Source organism: Mobula birostris, chromosome 14 (genome assembly GCF_030028105.1).
Source record: "Mobula birostris isolate sMobBir1 chromosome 14, sMobBir1.hap1, whole genome shotgun sequence".
Taxonomy (NCBI): Eukaryota; Metazoa; Chordata; class Chondrichthyes; order Myliobatiformes; family Myliobatidae; genus Mobula; species Mobula birostris.
Window position 1 is genome coordinate 33393923 of NC_092383.1, and position 24495 is coordinate 33418417.

General features: G+C 38.7%; 1 protein-coding gene across 4 annotated transcripts in view; it reads left to right on the forward strand.

Moving 5' to 3' along the window:
• Nucleotides 1–24495, forward strand: part of efl1 (elongation factor like GTPase 1) — a 299478-nt gene that overhangs the window by 70565 nt on the left and 204418 nt on the right. For all 4 annotated transcript variants that reach the window (XM_072278343.1, XM_072278344.1, XM_072278342.1 and 1 more), the window contains exons 8-11: nucleotides 8124–8247; nucleotides 11195–11274; nucleotides 15730–15866; nucleotides 19964–20086. In XM_072278343.1, the coding sequence (XP_072134444.1) occupies nucleotides 8124–8247; nucleotides 11195–11274; nucleotides 15730–15866; nucleotides 19964–20086 (464 nt within the window). The remainder of the gene's footprint in view (nucleotides 1–8123; nucleotides 8248–11194; nucleotides 11275–15729; nucleotides 15867–19963; nucleotides 20087–24495) is intronic.

The following is a 24495-nucleotide window of genomic DNA, read 5'->3' on the forward strand; positions in this document are numbered from 1 at the left end:
TAAGTGCTTTGAAATTCTCCACAAACATTCATCCATCATTCCTTCAGTATGCACCCAGCCCATTCAAGATGAATAAGAACCACCCAATATGGCTTCTGTAATCCTTTAATACGGTCTGTTAATTGGTTCTTCATTTTATTGAAAGTTATATGAGAATTACATTTAGTAATTTTATTATGGCAATAGGTATTTATTGACCATTTCTATTTATAATTGTTTTTCAACAAGGAGAATACAGGAACTTACTTGCATTACTCTTTGAGGTATTTTCAGAAAAGAAAATGGAAAATATTAGGACAAACCTGTGGACATTTAACTTCAGAGCTTCTTCCCAACTTAGGAAGAGGAAAAGAATGTATAATTAACTCTGCTAACTTCAAGAATGTCCAAAGCGTGTTACAAACTAGCCACAAGCTATATTTTAAATATTTTCTTCAAAAAGTTTTGCTTCCTGTTCACTTTGGAAACTCTTGTCTGTCGAAGGGGCAATAGTGTCTTTCTTTCATGTGCGACTTCACGTTTTCTCAGAATGAAAATAAGATGAATTTAAGAAACTTTTCTGATGCAATTGGCTTTTGTTGTGTTAGGTTTGGGAATTCCATAACAGTTGCATTTTACTTACATTTGCTAGGAAGTAAGTTCAAGTGAATTCTTCTTTACATTCTTTTCCTGGAATTGTGTACTTTCTCTGCTTTTAATGTCTGGTGTCATCTCTAGTGTAAAGAAAGAATAATATCCTTCTCATAGAGTTGCAAAATCCTATAACCATCATCTCCAGTGGTCTTCACTACCACTTATTCATGCCTGTCCAGCTTTATTATTCTTTATTACTTCTTTGTTTTGTGGGATCTTAGAATCAAGTATGAAATAAATAGAAATGAAAGGGCATATAAATAATGCCAGATTTATGATGTTGTGGTAAGAAATGGTCAGAGTCAGGGAGGGCTTTAATGCCTGGAAGAGCATGCTTAAGTCCGGGAATGTAAGGTCATAGATTTTAATTTAATTTTTCAGTCTCCTTTGAACCAGTTGTCCCAATACTGTACTCTGTGATTCACAGTGGACATCTGGCAAATACTTTCTTTTCTCCTGTTATCTTCCACCTGAATATGATAGAAACAAAAAATGTTAAAATATTTCACCGCCATGTACCTAAGTTTAATGTAACTTATTGAACTTAACTTTAGCTATTCTTACTTTTTTATATTTAATATCTTTTGCAAACTTGTGGCCTTTCATTTCAGTTTTACGCAGTTGTGCCAGTGTAGCTGAAGAGAAATTTAACACTCTAACCTTGCACAGTGTGTGTAGCTTCCCACAACATATTGAGTGGATCAATTAGTGCAACTAGAACAGTACTCCACACTTCAACAATATTTGGGATCAGTACAGCATAGCAGAAGGTTATTTCATCCATCCTACTGGCCATAAGCAAACTAATCTAGTCACTTCCATATTTTGCATTTTTAAAAAACCATGTTATTGTAATAGTAGCTAAAGAGTAAATTACAAATGGATTGTTTGGGTAACTTTAAGTTGGGTATTGTCCATTTTATGTCTGAAGAGAAAAGAGCATGTATTCAAAATGTATGTATGTATACGAGAGAGAGATAATTACAATGAAAACTGACTTAGGGATCCTGTTAAATTAATCAATAAAATAATGGACACTTGCAGAAGATAATTACATTGCCAAGTAAGATGCTTACATTTTTCTCCTGTGGACTAGAGTACTGGCAGAAAACTTGTACTATAGTAGTCTAAAGCCCTTGATTGAGATGTTTTTTTTAGGGATATATCAATCTTGGAGGAAAAATAGCCTTGATTCAGAGGAATGACAGATGTTAATGAAAATGAGTAATTAGATCAAACACTTTAAGAACTTAAGGAATTTGAGAAAAGTACTTCTGCCAGTTGAAGACGGGACTTGTTTAAAAATAAGAGCTGGCCTTTCTTAGTGAAATGAAGAATTTCTGATAGCCATCAAACTTTGGGATTGTTTTAAGTAAATACCTCTTGATGCTGAATCATTTGATTATTTAAAATCTGAGTTTGATTTTTATTTGGGGGCAGATGTGTGTGTGTGGGGGGTGGTTTAGGTCCCAAATCACTCGCCATCAGTTGCCCAGAAGATAGAAAAATAATTGATTCGCAATCTGAGTGCACCTCTTGTAAACATAATTGCTAATAAAAGGCCATAAATCTCCTTTTCTGATCCCTGTGCACTATCTTTTGAACGGTAAGGTTCAAAAAAAAAATCTCATGCTTTTCATATCCCTTACATGTATTCTGAAACATTTTAGAGACAATGAAGCCCTTTAAAAAGTACTCACTATGTAGGAAGCAACAGTTTGTTCTACTGCTGAACAGTGCCAAGGAATCTTGTTTGTTGACCAGAGAGTTCAGATCAGAAAGGTGGAACTATATAATACACCTTCACTCTAATATGAGTCCAAAGTTTTGTATTCTAGCCTCAGTCATCACTCCGACCTAGGTTGATATACTGCTAGTAGTAGATCTGGTTTAAAAGACTTCATTTGAGACTTGATATGGCTAAAATGTCTTATTTAATTATTTTTTTGAGGCTTTTAGGTTTGGGAAGGTGAGGTTTTACATTCTGCAGCAGATATTGTTGCAGAAGCTTCATTTTGTAGTGCACATTATCTGCAAGTCATGCCTGTTGCTGCTTGATTTTGACATGTGGGATACCTATCTTAGTGAATTTAAAGTTTCCAGATGCTCCATAAACTATACTGTTTCTTCAGTTTCACAATATTTGCTGAAGTAAATTTTAGAGATTACTTTTTCTCTGATGAGAATCAAAGATGTCCATCACAGTTGAGGCTGTTACATATTAGTTGTTGCAGAGAACTAAAGCAGTTTCTGTTGACACATGCAGTAATTTTTAAAGTCACCAGAGGAGGAATATCTCACCCTCCTGACTTGTTTTGGTTTCACTCTTCCGTGCTTATATTGTGGTTTTTTAAGTGATCTTGTGGAATCTGCAATGTTTTGCTGACCCTGGAGTATTTTATTTTATATGTCTTTGGGTCTCCAGCAGTGGCTACATTACTTTTCCCACTGCAAGGATCTGCTTGCGTTACTGGCTGGGCATGCTGCCAGAACCTGGCAGCTGGCTCCATGCAAATGTTTGTGTTGCTGGACTCAGATTTCCCATACTGATTCTTGGGGAAATTCTCTGCAGTGTGGAATTAACTATTATTGTGAGTACAGAAATGAGGGCTGCTGGCAGACAAATTCTGTCCTTAAACCCAGACTACCCTGAGCAAGGCAAGGATGATCATTGACACTGAAGGAGTAGATTCCCTAAATCTTCATGGCTTTACAGTCGGCCCTGGCCTCACCTGCTATGTCATGTCGAATATTCCAACTGCCCTTTTATTTTAAACAGAACATTTTTAGGAGAGACAGTTGCAGTAGATTTTGTTTCGCTTTGCTCAAAGGAATGTGAATGTGAGTAAAAGCTTGTTTCATTATTGATCTGTATCTCAAGCTACCTTCCATGTCTTTGCCTTGCATCCTTTTTATACAGTCAGCATAGGATCTTACCGGTTTGATCATCTACCTTTTATTCTTTCAGAAAGCTGCTCAGTTTATCTTTTTGTTTGTGGTGAATCCACTGCCGAAGTCTGAGTTACACCTTTTGTGATTCTTTGTAATGCTGGCTATTATTGCTGCTTTTAGGTACAGTACTTCCTGAATGACGCTGGGACTCCTGTGTAGTATAATCATGTAGATGGTGTCAGGCATCTTCTGCTTTCAGTTTCCTTTTTTCTTTAGCTGGCCAGAGCTCTCCAGAATACATCAGGATGTACAAGCTGTTGATGTTCATCGGCATAAGTCAAGGAGCAATGGTCACATTAGGGGCTTCTGCATTACTGCCCTGGGAATTTCCTGGCTGCTGACCCTGTGTTCACGGTTTACCAGGTTACAGTATAACCACTGAACATGGCTGAAGGCCAACCCAAATGTCAAGGTGACTACAAAAATGTGGACTTCAAAAGGCCAGCCTGTTCTCTCCCACACAGCACTTGAGTGCAGAGCTGTTTGCTGAAGACTATTGGCAGGTCTTTATCTTTGAGAGTTATATGAAGGGCCAAAGAGCAATCTACTGCAAATATATGGATGAAGTTGACAATTGAAAGTCTTCATAAATAATATGCCAAATGCCATCTTTGTGAAATTAAACTTGCCTATTGGGACAGCAATAGTGATCCATAACACTAAATGTTATGAAGCTCATTGGAGAACTGTCAACCAAGAATCTGCAAGTGACCAAACAGATAATTTGAAATTTTCATACCAATGACACATCCAAATGAAATTTGAATTGTCACTCAGAGATAAAAGAGATTCTGTAGATGCTGGAAATCCTGACCATCACACACAAAATGCAGGATCTATGGAGGGAAATAAACAGTTAAAGTTTTAGGCTGAGACCCTTTTACCAGGAATTCCTCCAACATTTTGTACTGTATGTATTGTTCTTGAAATGTCACTTGCAACTTTAACAACTGTGGATACAAATTACTGAGAAGGATTGGTAGAAACTTCGGCTAATACTGATACTAATTACTGGCCAGAGTTATTTTACCAGTGGATGCTGGAAATGAAGCAACAATCTTGATTTTACCTGTGGTAGCAATAATATTGTGGAGATATTTCTTCATTCATTTGTGAATCTGTTGAATTCTCTACTTCAGAAGCTGTAAATGTTAAGTTGCTGAACATATTTAAGATGGAGCTGGACAGATTTCAAAGTGTAAAAGGCATCAGGTTTCTTTAGGGTTCATTTGTGTCCAAAATCATTTAAAAACAACAAAAATAAACATCTTTTAAATGCTAAGAAATAAAGACACCTCTTTATAAACACATAAATTCTTTAAATTAAAAATAAACTTGCCTTTTTAAAATTGACAAATCGCGTGTGTGTGTGTGTGTGGCCACCTGTTCACCAACTAATTTTCCCAGTTTAAGGTTGCACTCCCTTATCAGACTCTGATAAGGCATGCCATAGAGCACAGTTGTTTCAAGAGTGCTGATCAGCCAGGTGGTATTTCAGAACTGCCATCTTTGTTTGCTTGGGAGTCCAGAATTTTCATACCTCTTACATGTTTATAGTCAACTGTTCCAAGTTTAGGTCAAGCTGGTGCTGAGCTATGGTGTCCATCAATGTCATGGCTCAGACTTAAGTTGCTTTTTAATTTCTTACTGTGGTTTTAAGGACACTGCAAGAAGTTAGGGGGTCAGGTAAGGGTTTAGGGACAGGGATAGAGGTCAGCGGCAGTAAATGAAGAGTCGGGAGCAGGAGCTGGTGTTTGGAGTCCTGGTCAGAGCTCTTCTCAGTCAAAGCTTTGTGATCCCAGAGGTCATATTGGCAGGCACTGGGGAGACTAGTGAGCTCCGGTCAGTGAGTACCGGGTCAGAGGTCCATACGGGCTGGAGTCATAAGGGCTGCTGACACCCCAGTTTACCAGTGTCAGAGCTTCATGCAAGTCGAGGTGCTGAGCCCCAAATGTCAAATCCGTGATTGTGATCGGCGTCCTAGGTTTAATATCTTGAGTTTGGGGAAGTCCAGAGACTAACGCTAAAGGCTGAATACTGAAGTTGGTGAATTCGGAGGTAGAGGCCCGATGTCTGTGAATCTGGATCAGGGATTAGAGGTTGGTGGCCAGATGTCTGCGAGTCTGGGACTGACACCCAGATGTGGCCTCTACCAGGGTTGAAAGCCAGACTGTGTGTGTGGGTGGGTGAGAAAGGAACTTGTTTTGCTGTTTGTAGTTGTTGCTGCTGCTTGTTTTGTTCTGCTGAACATTGTGGGCATGCTGTGCTGGCGCCAGAATGTGTGGCAGGCAACACTTGCGGGCTGTCCCCAGCACGTCCTTAGATGTGTTAGCTGTTAACACAAATGATGCGTTTTACTGTATGTTTTGATATATAAATCTGAATTAAACCAAGTCTATCAGATTTCAAAATAGATTAGTTGAAAAACATTGCTGAAGTAGCTTGTCGTTTTAATTTACTGCGTCAGAGCTGTGACCAAAAAGTCTGATTTGGAATGGTCGGAAACTGCTTTCCTCACCATTCACGTGATGGAGAAATGGAAATGCTGTCATTAGCTTATTGCAAGATTGCTTTTGCTGCAATGAACCTGTTAGCTCTTCAGATAGCTTCTAAACAACCCATGAGAATATACAGAAGAGGAGTCTGGTACCTGTCCTTATTTTTCTGATCAATTTTGTTCCTCCAGTAAGCATCCTTAAAATAGACATTCAATCATTTTCATATTGCTTTTTAGGAGCTTGATTTGTTCAACTTGGTCGCTGCGTTTTTTACATTACAAGATTAAATTAATGTCAAATCTGCCAAATTTTTCCAGTATTTTCTGTTTTTATGACAACCTGAATACTTGATTTGTTGTAACACACATCAAAGTTGCTGGTGAACGCAGCAGGCCAAGCAGCATCTGTAGGAAGAGGTGCAGTCGACTTTTCAGGCTGAGACCCTTCGTCAGGACTAACTGAAGGAAGAGTGAGTAAGGGATTTGAAAGTTGGAGGGGGAGGGGGAGATCCAAAATGATAGGAGAAGACAGGAGGGGGAGGGATAGAGCCAAGAGCTGGACAGGTGATAGGCAAAAGGGGATATGAGAGGATCATGGGACAGGAGGTCTGGGAAGAAAGACAAGCGGGGGGGGAACCAGAGGATGGGCAAGAGGTATATTCAGAGGGACAGAGGGAGAAAAAGGAGAGTGAGAGAAAGAATGTGTGCATAAAAATAAGTAACAGATGGGGTACGAGGGGGAGGTGGGGCCTAGCGGAAGTTAGAGAAGTCGATGTTCATGCCGTCAGGTTGGAGGCTACCCAGACGGAATATAAGGTGTTGTTCCTCCAACCTGAGTGTGGCTTCATCTTTACAGTAGAGGAGGCCGTGGATAGACGTGTCAGAATGGGAATGGGATGTAGAATTAAAATGTGTGGCCACTGGGAGATCCTGCTTTCTCTGGCGGACAGAGCGTAGATGTTCAGCAAAGCGGTCTCCCAGTCTGCGTCGGGTCTCGCCAATATATAAAAGGCCACATCGGGAGCACACCCAACCTGATGGCATGAACATCGACTTCTCTAACTTCCGCTAGGCCCCACCTCCCCCTCGTACCCCATCTGTTACTTATTTTTATGCACACATTCTTTCTCTCACTCTCCTTTTTCTCCCTCTGTCCCTCTGAATATACCTCTTGCCCATCCTCTGGGTCCCCCCCCCCCCTTGTCTTTCTTCCCGGACCTCCTGTCCCATGATCCTCTCGTATCCCCTTTTGCCTATCACCTGTCCAGCTCTTGGCTCTATCCCTCCCCCTCCTGTCTTCTCCTATCATTTTGGATCTCCCCCTCCCCCTCCAACTTTCAAATCCCTTACTCACTCTTCCTTCAGTTAGTCCTGACGAAGGGTCTCGGCCTGAAACGTCGACTGCACCTCTTCCTACAGATGCTGCTTGGCCTGCTGCATTCACCAGCAACTTTGATGTGTGTTGCTTGAATTTCCAGCATCTGCAGAATTCCTGTTGTTTGACTTGATTTGTTGTAACGGTTTTTGAAATTTGAAATCCCATGAAGTAATTAAGGAATACTTTCTGTCTCTCTTTTACTTTGCTCGTTTCTTTCTCTTTCTATCTTTCTTTTCAAACTGTCAATTTATATCCATCTATCTGTTGGAGTAAACATAATCTTGTGAATTTCAAACATGTACCTCAGCTGATAGATTCATAGAGCACAGAAGCAGACCCTTCAGCCCAACCAGTCCATGCCAACTAAGATTCCCATCAAAGCTTGTCTCATTTGCCCGTGAATATCCCTTTAAACCTTTCCTGTCCATGTACTGTCCAAGTACCTTTTAAATGTTGTTAATGTACCTACCGCAACCACTTCCTCTGGCAGCTCATTCTATGTATTGACCACCGTCTGGGTGGCAAGAGTTGCTCCTCAGATTCTTAATAAGTCTCTTCTGTCTCACCTTAAACCTATGCCCTCTAGTTCTTTATTCTGCAACCATGGAAAAAAAGCATGGTCACATTCATGCAGTCTGAGCAGAAAATCTCATTTAATTGCAGAATTGAAGAGTTTGTCCAGATGTACAGTGAAAAAGTGGGTATTAAAGCTGAAGTGCTGCTGAAGACTCTTTGGGGTGACTACTATCTGAACACAAAAGCAAAGAAGATAATGAAAGGAGCTCAGGTATGTTGCTTAATGTGCAGACAATTCCACCTAAAGTAAGTTTAACACAAAATAATAAGATTTTCTTCAGACTGAGGCTGGTCATGTTGCATCTCTAATTTAAATCGCTACCTGGCAAGACTGTTATAGGGTATTTTTTAAATAATTAGTTAAGTCCATCTCATGGTGGTTGTGATAAATCTCCCAAGTTTGTACTTGATACTGTTGGCCAGATGCATGATGGCAGTGATTGGGCAGAGTTTCTATGTCATTGTTATGCAGTGAGCCTGACCATAAACTACCATTCACTTTGTTGTTCTTCCCATGGTTGTCCATTTGCTGAGTAAACAAATCTCTGTAGTGCTGCCATTCAGAAATGTTTCATGTAATGAAAGAACGATTTGGTACATTGATCCACCCAATAAAGGGGAAAATAGCAATCATGTTTTATTCATTGACTATGTATCACAAATAAAAATGAGCGCATCTTGATATGACCAGTATTTTATTGTGTTCATAAAACTTTGGATAGAGATTCCCAAGAGCACATGGATGGTAAAGAAATGGTGGCGGAAAATAAATGAAAGTCTACAATTCTGGGTAAAGCAGTTAGCCTTGTGCAGCCAACACCTCACTTTCACAAAATGATTTGCTGGGTAGCCTCCAACTTAATGGCATGAACATCGATTTCTCAAACTTCTGGTAATGCACCTCTGACCTTCACCATTCCCCGTCTTCTTTTCCCTTTCTCAGCTTATCTACTTGTCCATCACCTCCCCCGGTGCTCCTCCCTCCTTTTCTTTCTTCCATGACCTTCTGTCCTCTCCTATTAGATTCCCCCTTCTCCAGCCCTGTATCTGTTTCACCAATCAATCTCCCAACTCTTTACTTCACCCTCCCCCTCCAGGTTTCACCTATCACCTTGTGTTTCTCCCTTCCCTCCCCCTCCTTTTAAATCTACTCCTCATCTTTTTCTCTCCCGTCCTGCTGAAGGGTCTCTACCCGAAATGTCGACTGTACTCTTTTCCATAGATGCTGCCTGGCCTGCTGAGTTCCTCCAGCATTTTGTGTGTGTTGTGTGTGAGTTGCTGATAAATAAGAGGGCTGGAAACAACCAACTAATCAGGCAACAGCTGTGAGGAGGAAAAACAGTTGATGATTCAGGCCCAGGACTATCATCAGAATTGTGTATGCCTTTGAACAAAGGAAGTAGGACCATCTGCAATTTAGAAGTAATCCCGTTCGAGGCAATCATCAAGTTGGGGTTGAGGGAAATAGCCTATATTTAGGACTGCTTTTCTGGCCCCATCCCCATGTGCAGTAAGCAGTTGGAATCCTAAGAAGAACTTCTCAGTCGCACTTGCAATGGCTGAATGGCCCTCTGCCTCAAAGTTCAAGGCATTTATTATGAAAATATGTGACTTGTCTATTTACAGGCAGCCACAAAACTAAGAGACCCCAAGAACCCCATTAAAAAAGACTGTCAAACACTTAAAATGTGCAGAAAGGGAAAAAAATGGTGCAAACAGTAAAAGTAAGCAAATTGCATTCAGAACTGAAGTTCTGTGAAAGACTCAAAGCTACGCATCACTGCAGACTGAGTAGGTCACAGTCTCAGTTCAGCGCAGAGCTGAGTAAGCATCGTAGAGCAGCAAGCAGAGCTGGTTGGTCCCTCACTTCTGTCCTGACACCTTGACCTTTTCAATCTGGCCCAGTACTTAAATCATCCAAACTTGGGGTCATTCCTTGTTCTCACACACTCTCTGACAGCTCTGGAGCCTCAAGCAACTATCAAATGAACATAGGTTCTGTGGGAATTTGTGACTCTCACTGACCACAAGGTAGAGGGATTTGGAAAAGTAGCAGCAGCCTGTGTATGAGTTATTTTAGTTCCTTTGTCCAGGTTAGCTGTGACCAGAAATACAGCAATTCTTTCAAAAACAGAGCAAAAAACGTTTTCCATTTCTCTTCTTAGCCATCCATATGATTCACTAAGTTTAGATTGTCAATTTAGTAGTTTAATTTATCAATTTAGTATAAGTTATTTAATGGCATGAGTTAAATCTACTGGGACTTTGATTTCTCATCAGTAAGAGATGTTTGCAATCTTATCTGTCTGGATTGGAAGGTTGCAGACATACAAACATTTCAACTGTTTGCTTAATATTCTGGAGATCAAAGATGAAGTATGAACTTTTGAAATTGACTAGACTATTAAAGCCTCAGTTTAAGTCTGACTCTCCCTGTCAGAGTGGGATGTGTTCCATTTGGAAGTCTGTTTTATATCCCGTTCAAATTTGTGCTGTTTTGTGAAGATTAAAAGCAGGGCTTTAATATCTTTCTGTAATGTGTGGATATTGGTTTACAGTAGATTCATAGATGCATATACTGTTTTCAGAACCCCCTAAAAATTGAGAGAAGTAAATCACCAGAATGTCACAATAATGACCATTTAAAAATAATCTGGGAATTCTATATGGCCATTCTCCCAATAATTTTTGTTGGGAGATTGGCACTACTGCCAAAAGAAAACAGAGTAACATACATAGTTCTGGAGGAACTCAGCAGGTCATACAGCTTCTATGGAGGGGAATAAAAAGTTGATGTTTCATGCCGAGACCCTTCATCAGCCATTCCTGGTCTTGGCCCAAAATGTCAAATCTTTATTCCCTTCCATAGATTGCTGCCTGACCTTCCGAGTTCCTCCAACGTCTTGTGTATGTTGCTCTGGATTTCCAGCATCTGCTGAGTCACTTGTATTTAAAAATTGAGTAATCTGTTTTCCCAGGACTTCCGTTCACCTGAGGTAGCCAATCATGAAAATTCTGTGGGTGTTCTTTTGGATCTGTAGTATAAAATACATTATGGAGTTCTTGTAAAAATGTGTTGGCTGAACAACTTTTAAAGCAGCATACATCTTTCTCAATTAACTTTCAATTAACTGAGACAATTCTCTTTGCTGTCACAGGCAAAAGGCAAAAAACCTCTCTTTGTGCAATTAGTGCTAGAAAACATCTGGAGCTTGTACGAGGCTGTGGTTGTCCGAAGGTAAGGAATCTTTTGATTACCATTGTATACCTTTCATGAACATTAGTAGTATCTGTAAGTGTTTTAAATCCAGATATAAAAATTGTGTTGTTGTATTGTGATACTAGATGCAACAATAGAGACTTCTTCCAGAAAGCATGAATATTGCCTGTCTTTTTACAAACTAGTCACTGGCTAGATATTGTTACACTGAGAAAGAACTCTAAATGCCTGTATGTTGAAGCAGTGTTTTAGGTAACCATTTTCAATACTAGCACTAAGGTAAAAATAATATTCTTCTGTGGTTGTTAATAATTGACTGCATAAGATCACAGGTAGAAAATGCCAGCAGCATTGTTTCACACATAATCAGCCACCATGCAAAAGTGGAGTTCGGCAGAAGCTTGAACCTTTACTAAATTGCAGTGGAGCTCTGAAAAGCAGTATAATTCCCATAATTGCCATCTTTTATGACACACACTCTCAGAAGCCAAAGCCATGTCAAATGTTTTCTAATTAGGAGAGCCTGGAGTTTTATGCATTCACTGTCACCACATTTTTTTATATAAGTTCCATTACATGCACATTCTGCTTTGATCAGTTTCTAGTTGCTTTGTGCAGTGTTCCATTCTCTCCATTCTTGTACCTTGCCAAGGTTTCCATAATGTCTATATCATTAAAGTTGCACTTTTGAAATGTTAAGATAAATCCTTCAAATGCCACATATTTCAGAAAAGAAAAATAATGCAGCAATAGTGTGATAAGATATTAAACAGAATAACCCAAAGTGTGCATTCACTTCATACCTGAATCCAGAATTGTCTCACTTAGTATATACTGTTGTATAGAACTAGTTGTAACACAGAAAGCAAGTTAATCACCTAATTGAGAGAATTTTATATTTCCTATTTCTTGGCTGCACACCAACCAAATTGCATTGATTTTAGTGGGAGAAGTAAACATTCAGATTTGTAGTTTGGAGCGGTTGGTTTCTTGTCAGCAGCTTATGACCTGTACCCTGACAAACTATTAATTATTATATCTCAATGTATGTATGTGGCAAGTTCAAATGAATAGTATTCGTACAAGTATGAAGAAACCAAGTAACATTGTTCTTTGTATATGTGTGTATATGTATTTTTATATATATATATAAAAAATAGCATCAGTTTCATGTTTCAGTTTGGCGCTTAGTGATAGTTTGATGTGATATTTCACAGAAGGGTAAAGACGATGTATTTGGTAGTGACATTTTTGTACTCCTTGTGATTTATTGATACTACATTAAAAAAAGTTAAGAATAATGGTTAAATCTAGCAGCAAAAAAATTTGTGGCTTGCTCTCATGATAGTGAACTGTTCTACTTCAATAAAAAGTATGTAATGTAGACTGGCAAATGCTACCTAAGCCCTTTATGAAAACCAGAATTGCATAGTTAAAACTGCATAGTAATAAACAGAATTTAATACCAGCCACACACACACTGCTAGAGGAACTCAGCAGGCCAGACAACATCTATGGAAAAAAGTACAGTTGATGTTTTGGGCCAAAACCCTTCGGCAGGACTGGAGAAAAAAAGCTGAGGAGTAGATTTGAAAGGTTGGGGTAGGGGAGGGAGAAACGCCAGGCGATAGATGAAACTTGGAGGGGGAAGGATGAAGCAAAGAGCTAGGAAGTTGATTGGTGAAAGAGACAGAAGGCCATGGAAGAAAGAAAAAAAGGGGTGGGGGAGGAGCACCAGAGGGAGGCAATGGGCGAGCAAGGAGATAACATGATAGAGGGACAAGGGGATGGGAAATAATGAAGGGAAGGGAGGCATTACCAGAAGTTCGAGAAATCGATGTTCATGCAATCAGGTTGGAAGCTACCCAAAAGGAATATAAGGTGTTGTTCATCCAACCTAAGTGTGCCCTTATCCCGACAGAGGAGGAGACCATGGATGGACATATGGGAATGGGAAGTGGAATTAAAATGGGTGGCCACTGGGAGATCCGGCTTGTTCTGGCGGATGGAACGTAGGTGCTTGGCGAGCAGTCTTCCAATCTATGTCAGTCTCACCAATGTACAAGAGGCCACCCTGGGAGCACCAAACACAGTATATAAGCCACACTTAGGTTGGAGGAACAACTCAGCTACTATTCAGCAACTCAAAACTACTACTCAGCTTTTTTTCCCCCAGTCCTGCTGAAGGGTTTTGGCCTGAAATGTCAACTGTACTTTTTTCTATAGATATCGCCTGACCTGCTGAGTTCCTCCAGCATTTTGTGTGTGTTGCTCAGATTTCCAGCATCTGCAAATTTTCTCTTGTTAGTATTTAATACCATGAGGTTTAGGATTCTTAATTATTTTGCATTGTCATGTCTGAAATCTCATTGTAAATTTTTAGAATGCAATTAGTATAATAATAGACAGTTTAACTCTACTGACTGCAGAACACTGTAACATCACTGTCCCAGAAATAGTATGATGCCATCAAGAGTTTTCGATTTGTATAGTGGGTAGGATATGAAGCAGTGTTTTCTAATTGTTCCTGATGAAATTAGAAAGATGTAAGATGATAGGCTGCAGCTATAATACCCTTTTGTTACTTCATACAGCTTGTTTTCTTGTCCCTGTCACTAACTTCAATGAAATTGGAGGTTTACTGAAATGATCAAGAGCATGCACATCCATAAAAACAAGTTAGAAGAACTCAGTCTTGCTATGCTTACAACGATAGATCAGGCAAGAGTTAGGCGATTTGTGTTTGGCGTCGTTTGGAGCACGGATTTTATTTTTTTATTTTTACTGTTAGTTGGTGGAAGGTTCTGTTCACTTGAGCCATGACTTCAGATGTTAGATCTTTATTAATGCGTCCACAACAGTTGAAAGAACTGTAGTGCTGAAATTTAAGAGGTACACATGAACATAACATAAAACATAAGTATAGAAGCCTATTTGGCAACCTGTGTTATAGCTTGCTTATACATATTGTTGAGTAACTCCTATTTGAGTGATCCTAATATTTTAGATGAGCCAAGATTTTGATGCAGAGAGACGAAGCAAAAAACAAAAGCCATAGCTGTCATTAATTTTGTTCTGGTCTGAGTTCCTCCAAATTCTTTTCCAGCCTAATTCAAAGTGAATGACCATGACTGTGAACGTCTGTGCATTCCTATAGTGGCAGTATTATGTGAACCTTTCAAATGATTCTTTATTTTTGGTGTGAATTTGAGCAAAGCTGCCAACTGTTGCAACAGAAGCCAGCTCTTGGGTATGTTTACAGAGTTTGGGCTTAACCCAGGCAGCACACTGTTTATGCTGCCTGGGTGAAAGAATTCAGTGCATGCAAGTTTAGATGCAATTTTCCACTTCAGTTACTTTAAAATGTTCAGGCAATAGGGTAATTTGATTATGTTGTTTCTGTTGTTACAGCCCTTAAAAGTTTTACTGCAAAGTTTCAAACCTGGGCACCATAAAGTGTGGATTTTCTCTCACACATCCATCAGTGGGGGATTTGATTTAATTACATGTTCAAGTACTAGACCAGCTCCTTCTCAGGCACAGTTAATTCCTGTCCTGTATATAGCTGCTTGCAATTCTATGAAGAACAATTGTGCTGGAATTAATATACAATTGATTAAATAATTCATTTCAGCCTAGTAATTGTACACACAGTACATGATAGAAATCTTTCAATTTTAGAGACTGTGGGATAGTCATTGATAAATGCTAGCTTGGTCAAGGGAAGGAACTGATTGCTATTTCAGTATGAAATTAAATCAAATCTATCAAGGTGAAGCAAACTAAATCATTTTAATGGATAAATTGTAAATTCATTTTTTGTTGACGCAAGAATAAAGGCACTTATAGGATTTGTAAAGTGGTAAATAAATATTATTGTATGCCTGTGCTGCTTGCAGCTTCAATCATTATTAGTGAGACATGCAGAATATTGCCTCAATGAGGGAGAACCATTATTATAGTTACTTTGCAATACAAATGCAGGGGGAAAAAAACACAAAATTAACTCTTTGTATTGGACTATTCATAGGAAATTTATTAGTTTTGAGTCAGGATTTCTCTGTCTTAACAGAAACAGTCTAGTACCATTTTCCATGGCGACTATATGAAAATATTTCAGAACGCTACAGGAGTTGTACTTCAGGGCTTTTCCTTCTGGTCTGACATATTGTAAGGGCAACAATTAAATTGAAACCTACTTGAAATTATTTAACAATCTAAACCTCTAAAGACCTCAAATGCACTGAGCTCATTTGTTCAATTATGTGGGATTGCTGTGCCAAAAGATGAAATACTCTGATTTCAGCATAATGTTAAGCATGAAATGTAGATTTTGTTTTGTAAGAGTAGCTTCAATTTTGTACATTCTATGAATGACAATTTTTGAGCATGCCTCTGAATATGCCTTTAAGAATGAATATAACTGGTATGAGCACATGTTAAGAAATAGTAATCTTTTGTCTTGGTTTCCAGGGACAAAGAAAAAATTAACAAGATAGTAAATTCACTGGGTCTATCCATTCTACCTCGTGATTCACGACACACAGATCCTCGAGTACATCTCAATGCCATCTGCACTCAGTGGCTTCCCATCTCTCAGGCTGTGTTGTGTATCCTTTGATTATATGATCCTTTATTGGATTGCAGTGTTTAACAATAATGGTTTAACCAAATTACAAATTTATTAAATTGTTAGTGATTGTAATAATGTTTGTTAATTCATCTGTATAACCTAACCAGCTAATAAGCTACCTGAAACTAACCGTTTGAAAACAAATTTATTTAAATTGCAAAAGCACAAACTGACGTTGAATGAGTGAAATCTGTTCCCTTAACCACCTTTGGCAGGATTTGGTAATTGACTGGTAAGAATAAAATTCCAAAATCAACATATAAGAAGGTGAAGCCTGTGCAATACTTTAAAAAAAACCCAGCTAATTTCTACTTAAACTGTGCCTCATGCATTTAGTTAAATTCTAATAGTTCACAAATTGGAGAACTATAAATTACATCCATTATGGTGGAGATCAGTATTTTAAAATTGCCATCAGTAACTAGAGATGGCCTTGATTATTATAACAACAAAAAATTGCGGATCTGCAACTTTGAAAAACTCAAGCTCTTGAACCTGATACTGCTTTCATTCTCTCACTTCCCTGACTGCGTCATTCTGTGGGTGAATTTCAAATTTTATACCTCCACTTATTTACTTTGACAAAGAAATATTTTATAGTTCAGTAATAAAATTAGTACCTAATTAAATCTAAAGATGGCTATTTTTCCTCTGATCATTTATATGCAGCCTTTCAAGATGTAAAGTAATCAAACAATGGTCTACTGATGCATCAGGATTGTTTTCAGAAATGTATCCCTTGATTTGTCAGGCTGCAGTGCATCTGGGTTAATTACTAGACCTAACGTGTAAACACAATTGGATTCGAAGAAAATGATTATTTTCTTGGGAAATTTGTATTCTACAAAAACATAATGTTGGTGCAACTGGAACTGTCAGTAGGGAGGGGTTCAGAGGTAGTCAGAAGTTGAATGTTATATGCTTGAATTTTAAATAGGGTAAGCAAAAATGCTGGAAATGCCAAAAATCTGAAACAATAGCAAAATGCTTATTTCAGGTCTGTTTTCAACTCTGCAAATATTGCCTGACTTCATGAGTATTTCCAGCATTTTCTCTTTATATATTTGAAAAAAAGAGTTTTGTTTCAATTCTTAAACTTTTAATGATTAAAATATAATAAGGCGGTTTTGGACTCAAACTCAAATAATTGAATCTATTGAAAGGGGAATGCAGTGAATGTTGTGTACATCAATTTACTAAAAGTGTGTACTAAGGTTCAAGATAAAAGGACTGTGGATCCAGTTATGTAACATGATATAAAAGAGGATGTGGCAGCACATACATATAGTGGGTTGGAGGCTAGGAAATAGAATAAGGCATGAACTACTGTTTCTAGACTAAAGAAATATTTTATCCTTGGGGAACAGAGTTCAGAACATTACTCTTACTTGTTATATGTAAATACTTCAGAGTTCTCTATGTCTCCTTCAGATCTAGAGTCTTCTACAAGAGTATGATGAGACATGCTCTGTGATCTAATATACTCTATTGTGAGCCACTATACTTCTGCAGCCTTCAGAAATAGAGTAACTCTCAGTAAGGTTTATTAAAAATCTGTAAATCCTTGTATTCAGGACCAAATGTTCTGAAGACCCAAGACACTTGGAATTTTTGGAAGTTTCTGGATGTGGCAGGATCATGACAGCCCATTGAGGTTGGATGAAATTGCATGGTTTCTTCAAGATGAATGAAATCCTGGAAATATTACCTAAATGGCTGTTAAACTTGGCTTTGGTCAGCCCCGACATGCAGGAAATTTATAGGGCTTTGTCTTGACCTGACTGCGTTTCGGAATCCAAGAGGAAGGACATCATCCCCATCATCTACAAGCCAAAATGGGAGGGGGAAGAAGTAAGTATTTGCTTACTGGTTCATGTGGGCTACAATTTCCTTTCCAAGGTCACTGCATATTGAATTAAGTCTGATCTCGAAAGGTGATTTATATTGGCTTCTGCTGTATTCAGCAGAAAGATTCCTGACATCCTTTCACTATTCAGGGGTACAATTGTCAAGCGAGGGACAGGGTTGCTAATTAGCTTGGGTTAGAAGAAAACTATTGCTAGAACATCACACATGAAAATGATGATCATCCAAAATGGGACTTGGATGTGCAATCAGCAATTGGATGTGACTTTTACAGAGATTCAGTAATGCAGTCCTACTTAATGGGTAAGAAACAAAGCTTCCCAATTAATTCTGGAATTAAGCAAGGTTGTTGTTTTTCCTGTCGTGTTCATGTGTGTTTCACGTCTTTAATCAAATCTTTCAAAAAGACCCAACCGTGTTCTATTTTATGTGAAGATCAAAAATGGATCTTGTCAGCAGATATGTCATGCACATTTCTCCAGAAAATGTTGAGAGAAGTGTACCTAGCATGACTCTCAACCTGATGACTACCTTGTGTATAGTTGCATCAAGGTTTACATAGACCCTGGGTACACAAATAACAAGCGTTATTATGCATAGTTTTTATCTGTCCCTGGGATTGCGTGGGATGTTTCTGATCACTCTGCTACAGAATCTTCCATTTGGATGCAACATCACCAACCGGTTTTGGAAAAGTCTATGCAGGATTGATCACAAGTCAGTCAGCAAAGGTCTACATAGAATTGAGATGGTGGATCGTGTCAGGTTGCATCTGTGGGAAGAGAACCAGAGTTAATGCTTACATATAAGACTCTTCATTTGTTCTGGCATTCTGATGAAGGGCATTGACTTGAAATGTTGGCTTTTATTCTCTTCCCACACATGGCCTTAATCTTCTGAGTATTTCCAGTGTTTTGTTTTCACTTTCGATTTCCAGCACCTACAATATTTAAAAACTTTTCTCTGACTTAGTGGATCTGGTCGGATGCTTCCCTGAGCAGACTGTCAGTCATGTGAAAGAATAACTATATTTAGACCTTTCAAATCAGCACCAGCACTGTCAGGTGATGACAAAGCTCTGTCTGTCAGATTCTTCATACATCGTTGGAACTGCAGCACCATGGTACTCTGTACATAGGATGGAACTGTCATCCATCTTCTGAAATCTGTGTTTGCCATTAAGGTTTGGAAAGGGATGCACTGCATTTTGTTGAGGTTCATCCTGAACAGCTGCATAGCAGGACTCTGACCTCTGCAAGCTGTTCCCAGGGATGTAGACTGAAACAAACACCAAATGCTGTTGGAAGAATATCAGCATGGTGAAAGACAGCTCTTGGTCTGCTAGAAACTTGCTGGACTTCCAGACCTAGGAGCTGTCCATGACCAAATGCTGTAGACTTGGCACATTTCACAATCTAGGACAGCCTGTTAAAGAACATATTGAATCTTCGTGTGGTCTCCACAGAAGCTCAAAGGGGAAAGGTTGCAATTTAATGCCCACCCGTCAGTGAACACTAATGGGCCAGATACTCTGTCGTGAAAATTATTTAAAAGACAAATTGATGTCATGTTGATATAAAATAAATTATGTAAGTGATTGGAATATTCTACGTTGTTCTGTGAATTGGCAGCCACTGAATATACTATGTATACTGCAAATTTTGTGAATAAAATATATTTTTGAAAAAAAGTCACATTTTAGAAAAATTAAGGTTACTGCTCTGACAAGGTCAAATGGTTTCACTGTGTCTGATGTTTTGTTAGTTACGTTGTTAAGAGATGGGGGGAAAAGGCATGAAAAAAATCACCAGAAGTCTAATTTTAGAGACATTGAATATTTATGCTGTAAGATGTAAGTTAGGAAAGACAGCTATAAAGAAGGATGGTTTTATTCCATACCTGCAAGATTTTGTGTGTTACCCTTTGGCTTAGGAACATGTGGATGGTGCAAAAACAATTCCATTGAACAGCTCCATAAAACTCCAGGGACAAATATATCTATAGAAGGAGAAAAAAAAGTTATGTGTATGTTCCGACAATGCATAATATTGAATGCCATTAATGTGAAAAAAAGATTAATAATGAGCTTTTTTTTAATTAAAGTTAAAACAATAGTTATGAATTGTGGCAGGAAGTGAAATGGTTAACAGGATTGAAAAAAACTTAGCTCTTGGAGCTATCTATACTTTCCTTAACACAATACAAAAGCAATGGTTTGTCACAAGCTACCTAGCCCATTGGATATTACTGAGGAACGGGTTGAAAAGCTTATGTGTGTGCGCAGCAGAAGATTTGATTCATTGCCGACCCAAACCCAATCACTCAAACAAGGTAAATGGACATGCACTTCAATTTATTTTATAATATACGGTACAGTTTGATAAAGTGGAAGATACACTGCCTTTTCTCTTTATTTTTGAATGCTGAATACTGTTTTTTTGAATTAATTTTTAGGGTAAGTTAATTAAAAAAGCATTGATCTTGTTTGTTTCTGCAAATATGCAAAAGCAATCCCTTAAGTGATTGATAGAGCCAGTCATACTTGTTTGTTTTTAATATTACCATTGTTAACAGATATCAAATTGCATGGGCACATAGTAACAAATTGCTAAGGTTTTTCTTAACTGGTGATGTATTTGTTAGCGAAGTGAGTTTGTGACATTGTTTGACACATGTCATTTGTTCTGTATGGTAGGAATCCTGGTTTTCTGCAAAGTGCAATTCCCACCTCTCATTTAGAAACCCATATATTGTTTCATTTATCTTGTATGCAAATTCATTGTATTTCAAAAAATATTTAAAGGGTGCCAGAGATCTATTAAATAATACCAGGTTAAATTGGCATTATATTTGAAATGTTCCTTAAGGTTGTTATAGCTGGGGGGATAAGCTCCCACTATCTATTAAATGTTCCCAATGGCATGCCTCTCAAATAGACTTTTGACAACCAAGTCCAGCTCCTGGCTTTCATGTGTGGCTTAGCTACTAAGCCCAGCGGAACTATTTCTTTTGACAGGAGAAGGGGCAAAGATGGGTTACTGGTGCCTTAAAACCAGTCACTTTGGACAGATTGGGCTCCTCAGCTGTGGTTGGCAGCTCGACTAGGAGAAGGAAAACCCTGATCTCAAACCTCCATTGCGCTGTGGCTATACCCACTCATGGGAAGGCTTCAGGAGTTAAAACCTGAGGAAAATTCCGGAGCTGGAGTCCCTAAGACAATCCTACGTTGAGTTCAATGTAGACTGGCAACTCCTGTGAAGTCACTGGTGCCAAACTGTATTGATCTCAGTCATTCCTTTAGATTCATTAGCTGCAGGGAGAGGGGAAGTCTGCTACATGGGCAACAGCTTGCTTGGCATATCGTACTTCCCGTGGCTTGCGTATCATGTAGACAGCTGGGACGCAACATCCATGGTTGACTCTAACCAACAGTGTGTGTCATACTTGATGTGTATACTGGAGATGGATCTGCATCTAGATGTTCCCTGTTATAAGGAGTATGAGAAAATAGTAGTAACCTGTTATAACACCGTGTTCATGACTTTGGTAGATTTCTGTACAATGGATTTGACAAAAATCCTCAAAGAACACTTAACACCAGTGCACATGTGAAATTGATAATGATGCCTCAGTGAATTCCATCTATAATGACTTGGTGATACTATAGCAGCAATAGGCAGATGAATTTCAAATGGCTTCACATATCAGAGTGTTAAAGAATGAAGCTGGACAGGAGAAATTTGCAGTCACCAAGCCTGGAATGGGAAAAGACGTGGGGTCAGGATTTCAACTGGATAGGAGCTAAACCAACACCAGAGCTGAGTGGTCTTAAGTCGGTGGAACAGGATACTTCAGAAGTGGTTGGAGTATGAGATCTGAAACTCAACTTCAAGATTAAATCAAGGCTGTGAGTCGTCAGATTTGGTATGAGATGGAGTGGAGATAGTAGCTCGGGAATGGAGTTTGAAATGAGGAAAGACGATCGATGTCTTCAGTCTTCTCAGTTTTTAATTGGAGAAAGTTTCTGCTCGTGCATTCTGAGGTGATGAAGGAAAAGTCTAATGATGTAGAGACAAGGGAAAGTGGTGAGGTAAATTTGGCTGTCATCAGCCCTTAAGGGGAAATGGCATGGTAATATAAAAAAGGTGACCACAGGAAGTGAAGTTTGTGCACCTGAAATGTGGCAGACGAAATATTTTTCATCTTAAATATAAATAATTAAAAGGAAAGGGAAACGATCATGCAATGTTTACAGCAAAAAATTGATGAATGTAAATTAAGGTTACAAACTTACTATTAGCATCTTTGCTCAAATGAATTAACATCAATTATGTGTTGATGTTTAAACACTTAGGATTAAATTTAAATTCTCTACCTTTGATGTATTCAAAGTGGCAACTTAAATATAGGTGATCAAGCAGGCAGTCAGTATGCCATTCTAGGTATCTATGGAAGGTCTGAAATAATAGGAAAGGAATATTCTAGATGAGATGAAATTCTTGTTTTGGATTTCTTATACACTTGCAATGATTTTGAATAAATCAGAATGAGGTTGCTTTGGTTTGTAAAGTATACTTTTAATTATTATAACACAGTTAATGCAATTGTTTTCAGTTTTACATTAATTGTGTATTAGCAAGTCCTTTTGTGGCTCATAACTGCGTCAACTACATAACTAAAAAAGGAGGAAGTGTATTAGAAATTTCTGTGGCTGCATTTCAATGATTTCAAGGATTCTGTGGCCAAACCGCAATAAAAACCTCATCCTTTAGGTTTAGTAAAGGTTCAAGCTTAGCCACAGTTTGTTGAGATTGAGTTTTAAATTTTACAGCAGGAAAATACTCAACTGGATGCAACACAAAAACATTTTCTCAGGATTTGGCAGGACTTGTAATCATCAGTTGTTGTTATGTAGACATAATCCCAAGAATTTGCTCATGAGGGAGGCAAACTGACCTGAACCATTGAGCAAAATGATGTGTTGTTATGTTTAACTTCTATGTTTTGATGGACGAGCATCCCTTCCTTGTTAGGTCTATGGAGATATGATGCTTCTTAGTCAGTGATGTCTGTGCCTTCAAGAAGAATGGACATGGGGACACTAGTAGTTTGCATTGTTGCTGATATGTGAAATCTGTGGGTAGGCAGATAATTCATCTCTACAGTGACTTGTGAATGCTTAATTTTAGAGGGCATGTTGAGCTTCACTACTGCTGATAGTGTAATAGTAAATGATATATTATCCCTATAGATCTCATTGCATTGATTCATCGTGCGGTGACTCCTTTTAAGCATTGCAATTCCATAATGTCTAAATAGTTGATGCTGTTCTGTGCAGTTGCTTCTGGACTAGAATTTTGTTTTCAGGCAATGAAAAGTTGTACATCATCTTTCTGAAGCACAGGTAGCCATCTCCAGAGGAAATCAAAATTCAAAGTAAATTTTATTATCAAAGTACATATATGTCACTATATACAACCTTGAGATTCATTTTCCTGTGGGCATACTCAGCAAATCTGTAGAAAGATCAACTGGAGTGCAATGCAAAAGCAACAAACTTTGCAAATGCAAAGATAAATAAATAGCAATAAATAACAAGAACATGAGAGAGAGTCCTTGAAAGTGAGCTCATTGCTTGTAGCAACACACATAAAAATTGCTGGTGAACGCAGCAGGCCAGGCAGCATCTCTAGGAAGAGGTACAGTCGACGTTTCGGGCCGAGACCCTTCGTCAGGACTAACTGAAAGAAGAGCTCTCTTACTAGCTCTTCTTTCAGTTAGTCCTGACGAAGGATCTGGGCCCGAAACGTCGACTGTACCTCTTCCTAGAGATGCTGCCTGGCCTGCTGCGTTCACCAGCAATTTTTATGTGTGTTGCTTGAAATTTCAGCATCTGCAGATTTCCCCATGTTTGCATCATTGTAGGAACATTTCAATGATGGGGCAAGTGAGTGTAGTTGTCCCTTTCTGTACAAGAACCTGATGTTTCAGGGGTAGTAACTGTTCCTGAACCTAGTGGAGTGCGTCCTGAAGCTCTTGTACCTTCTACCTGATGACAACAGCAAGAAGAGAGTGTGACTGGGTGGGGGTGGGGGTGGGATGGGGATCTCTAATGATGGATACGGCTTTCCTACGACAGTGTTTCATGCAGATGTGCTCTGTGGTTGTGAGGGCTTTACCTGTGATATACTGGGCTGAATCTGCTAAATTTTATAGGATATTCCATTTGAAGGCATTAGTGTTTCCATATCAGGCTGTGATGTACACTACACATTTATAGAAGTTTGTCAAAGTTTTAGATGTCATGTCAAATCTCTGTAAGTGCCAAAGGAAGTAGAGGTGCTGCCATGCTTTCTTTGCAATTGCACTTACATGCTGGATCCAGGACAGGTCCCTTGAAATAGTAACACACAGAAATTTAAGGTTGCTAACTCTCTCAACTTCTGATCCTCTGATGAGGTCTGGCTCATGGACCTCTGGTTTCCCTTTCCTGAACAGTGCATGGTAAACTGTGAACTAGTGACTCAAACTTATTTACCTATTCCTCTCTGAATCATATACAGGCATTCATGTTCTCAGTTATTATAAGCACATGTGCTCTGTAAAATTCAAAGTTCCATGTTTGTCAAAATGTGCATCATCTTCAGATAGCAAGAGCACATATTGAGGTGAAGAATCAGCCATGATCTTACTGAAAGATTGTATGGCCTGCTCAAGCTGTTTTCTATTTAAATAAGTAA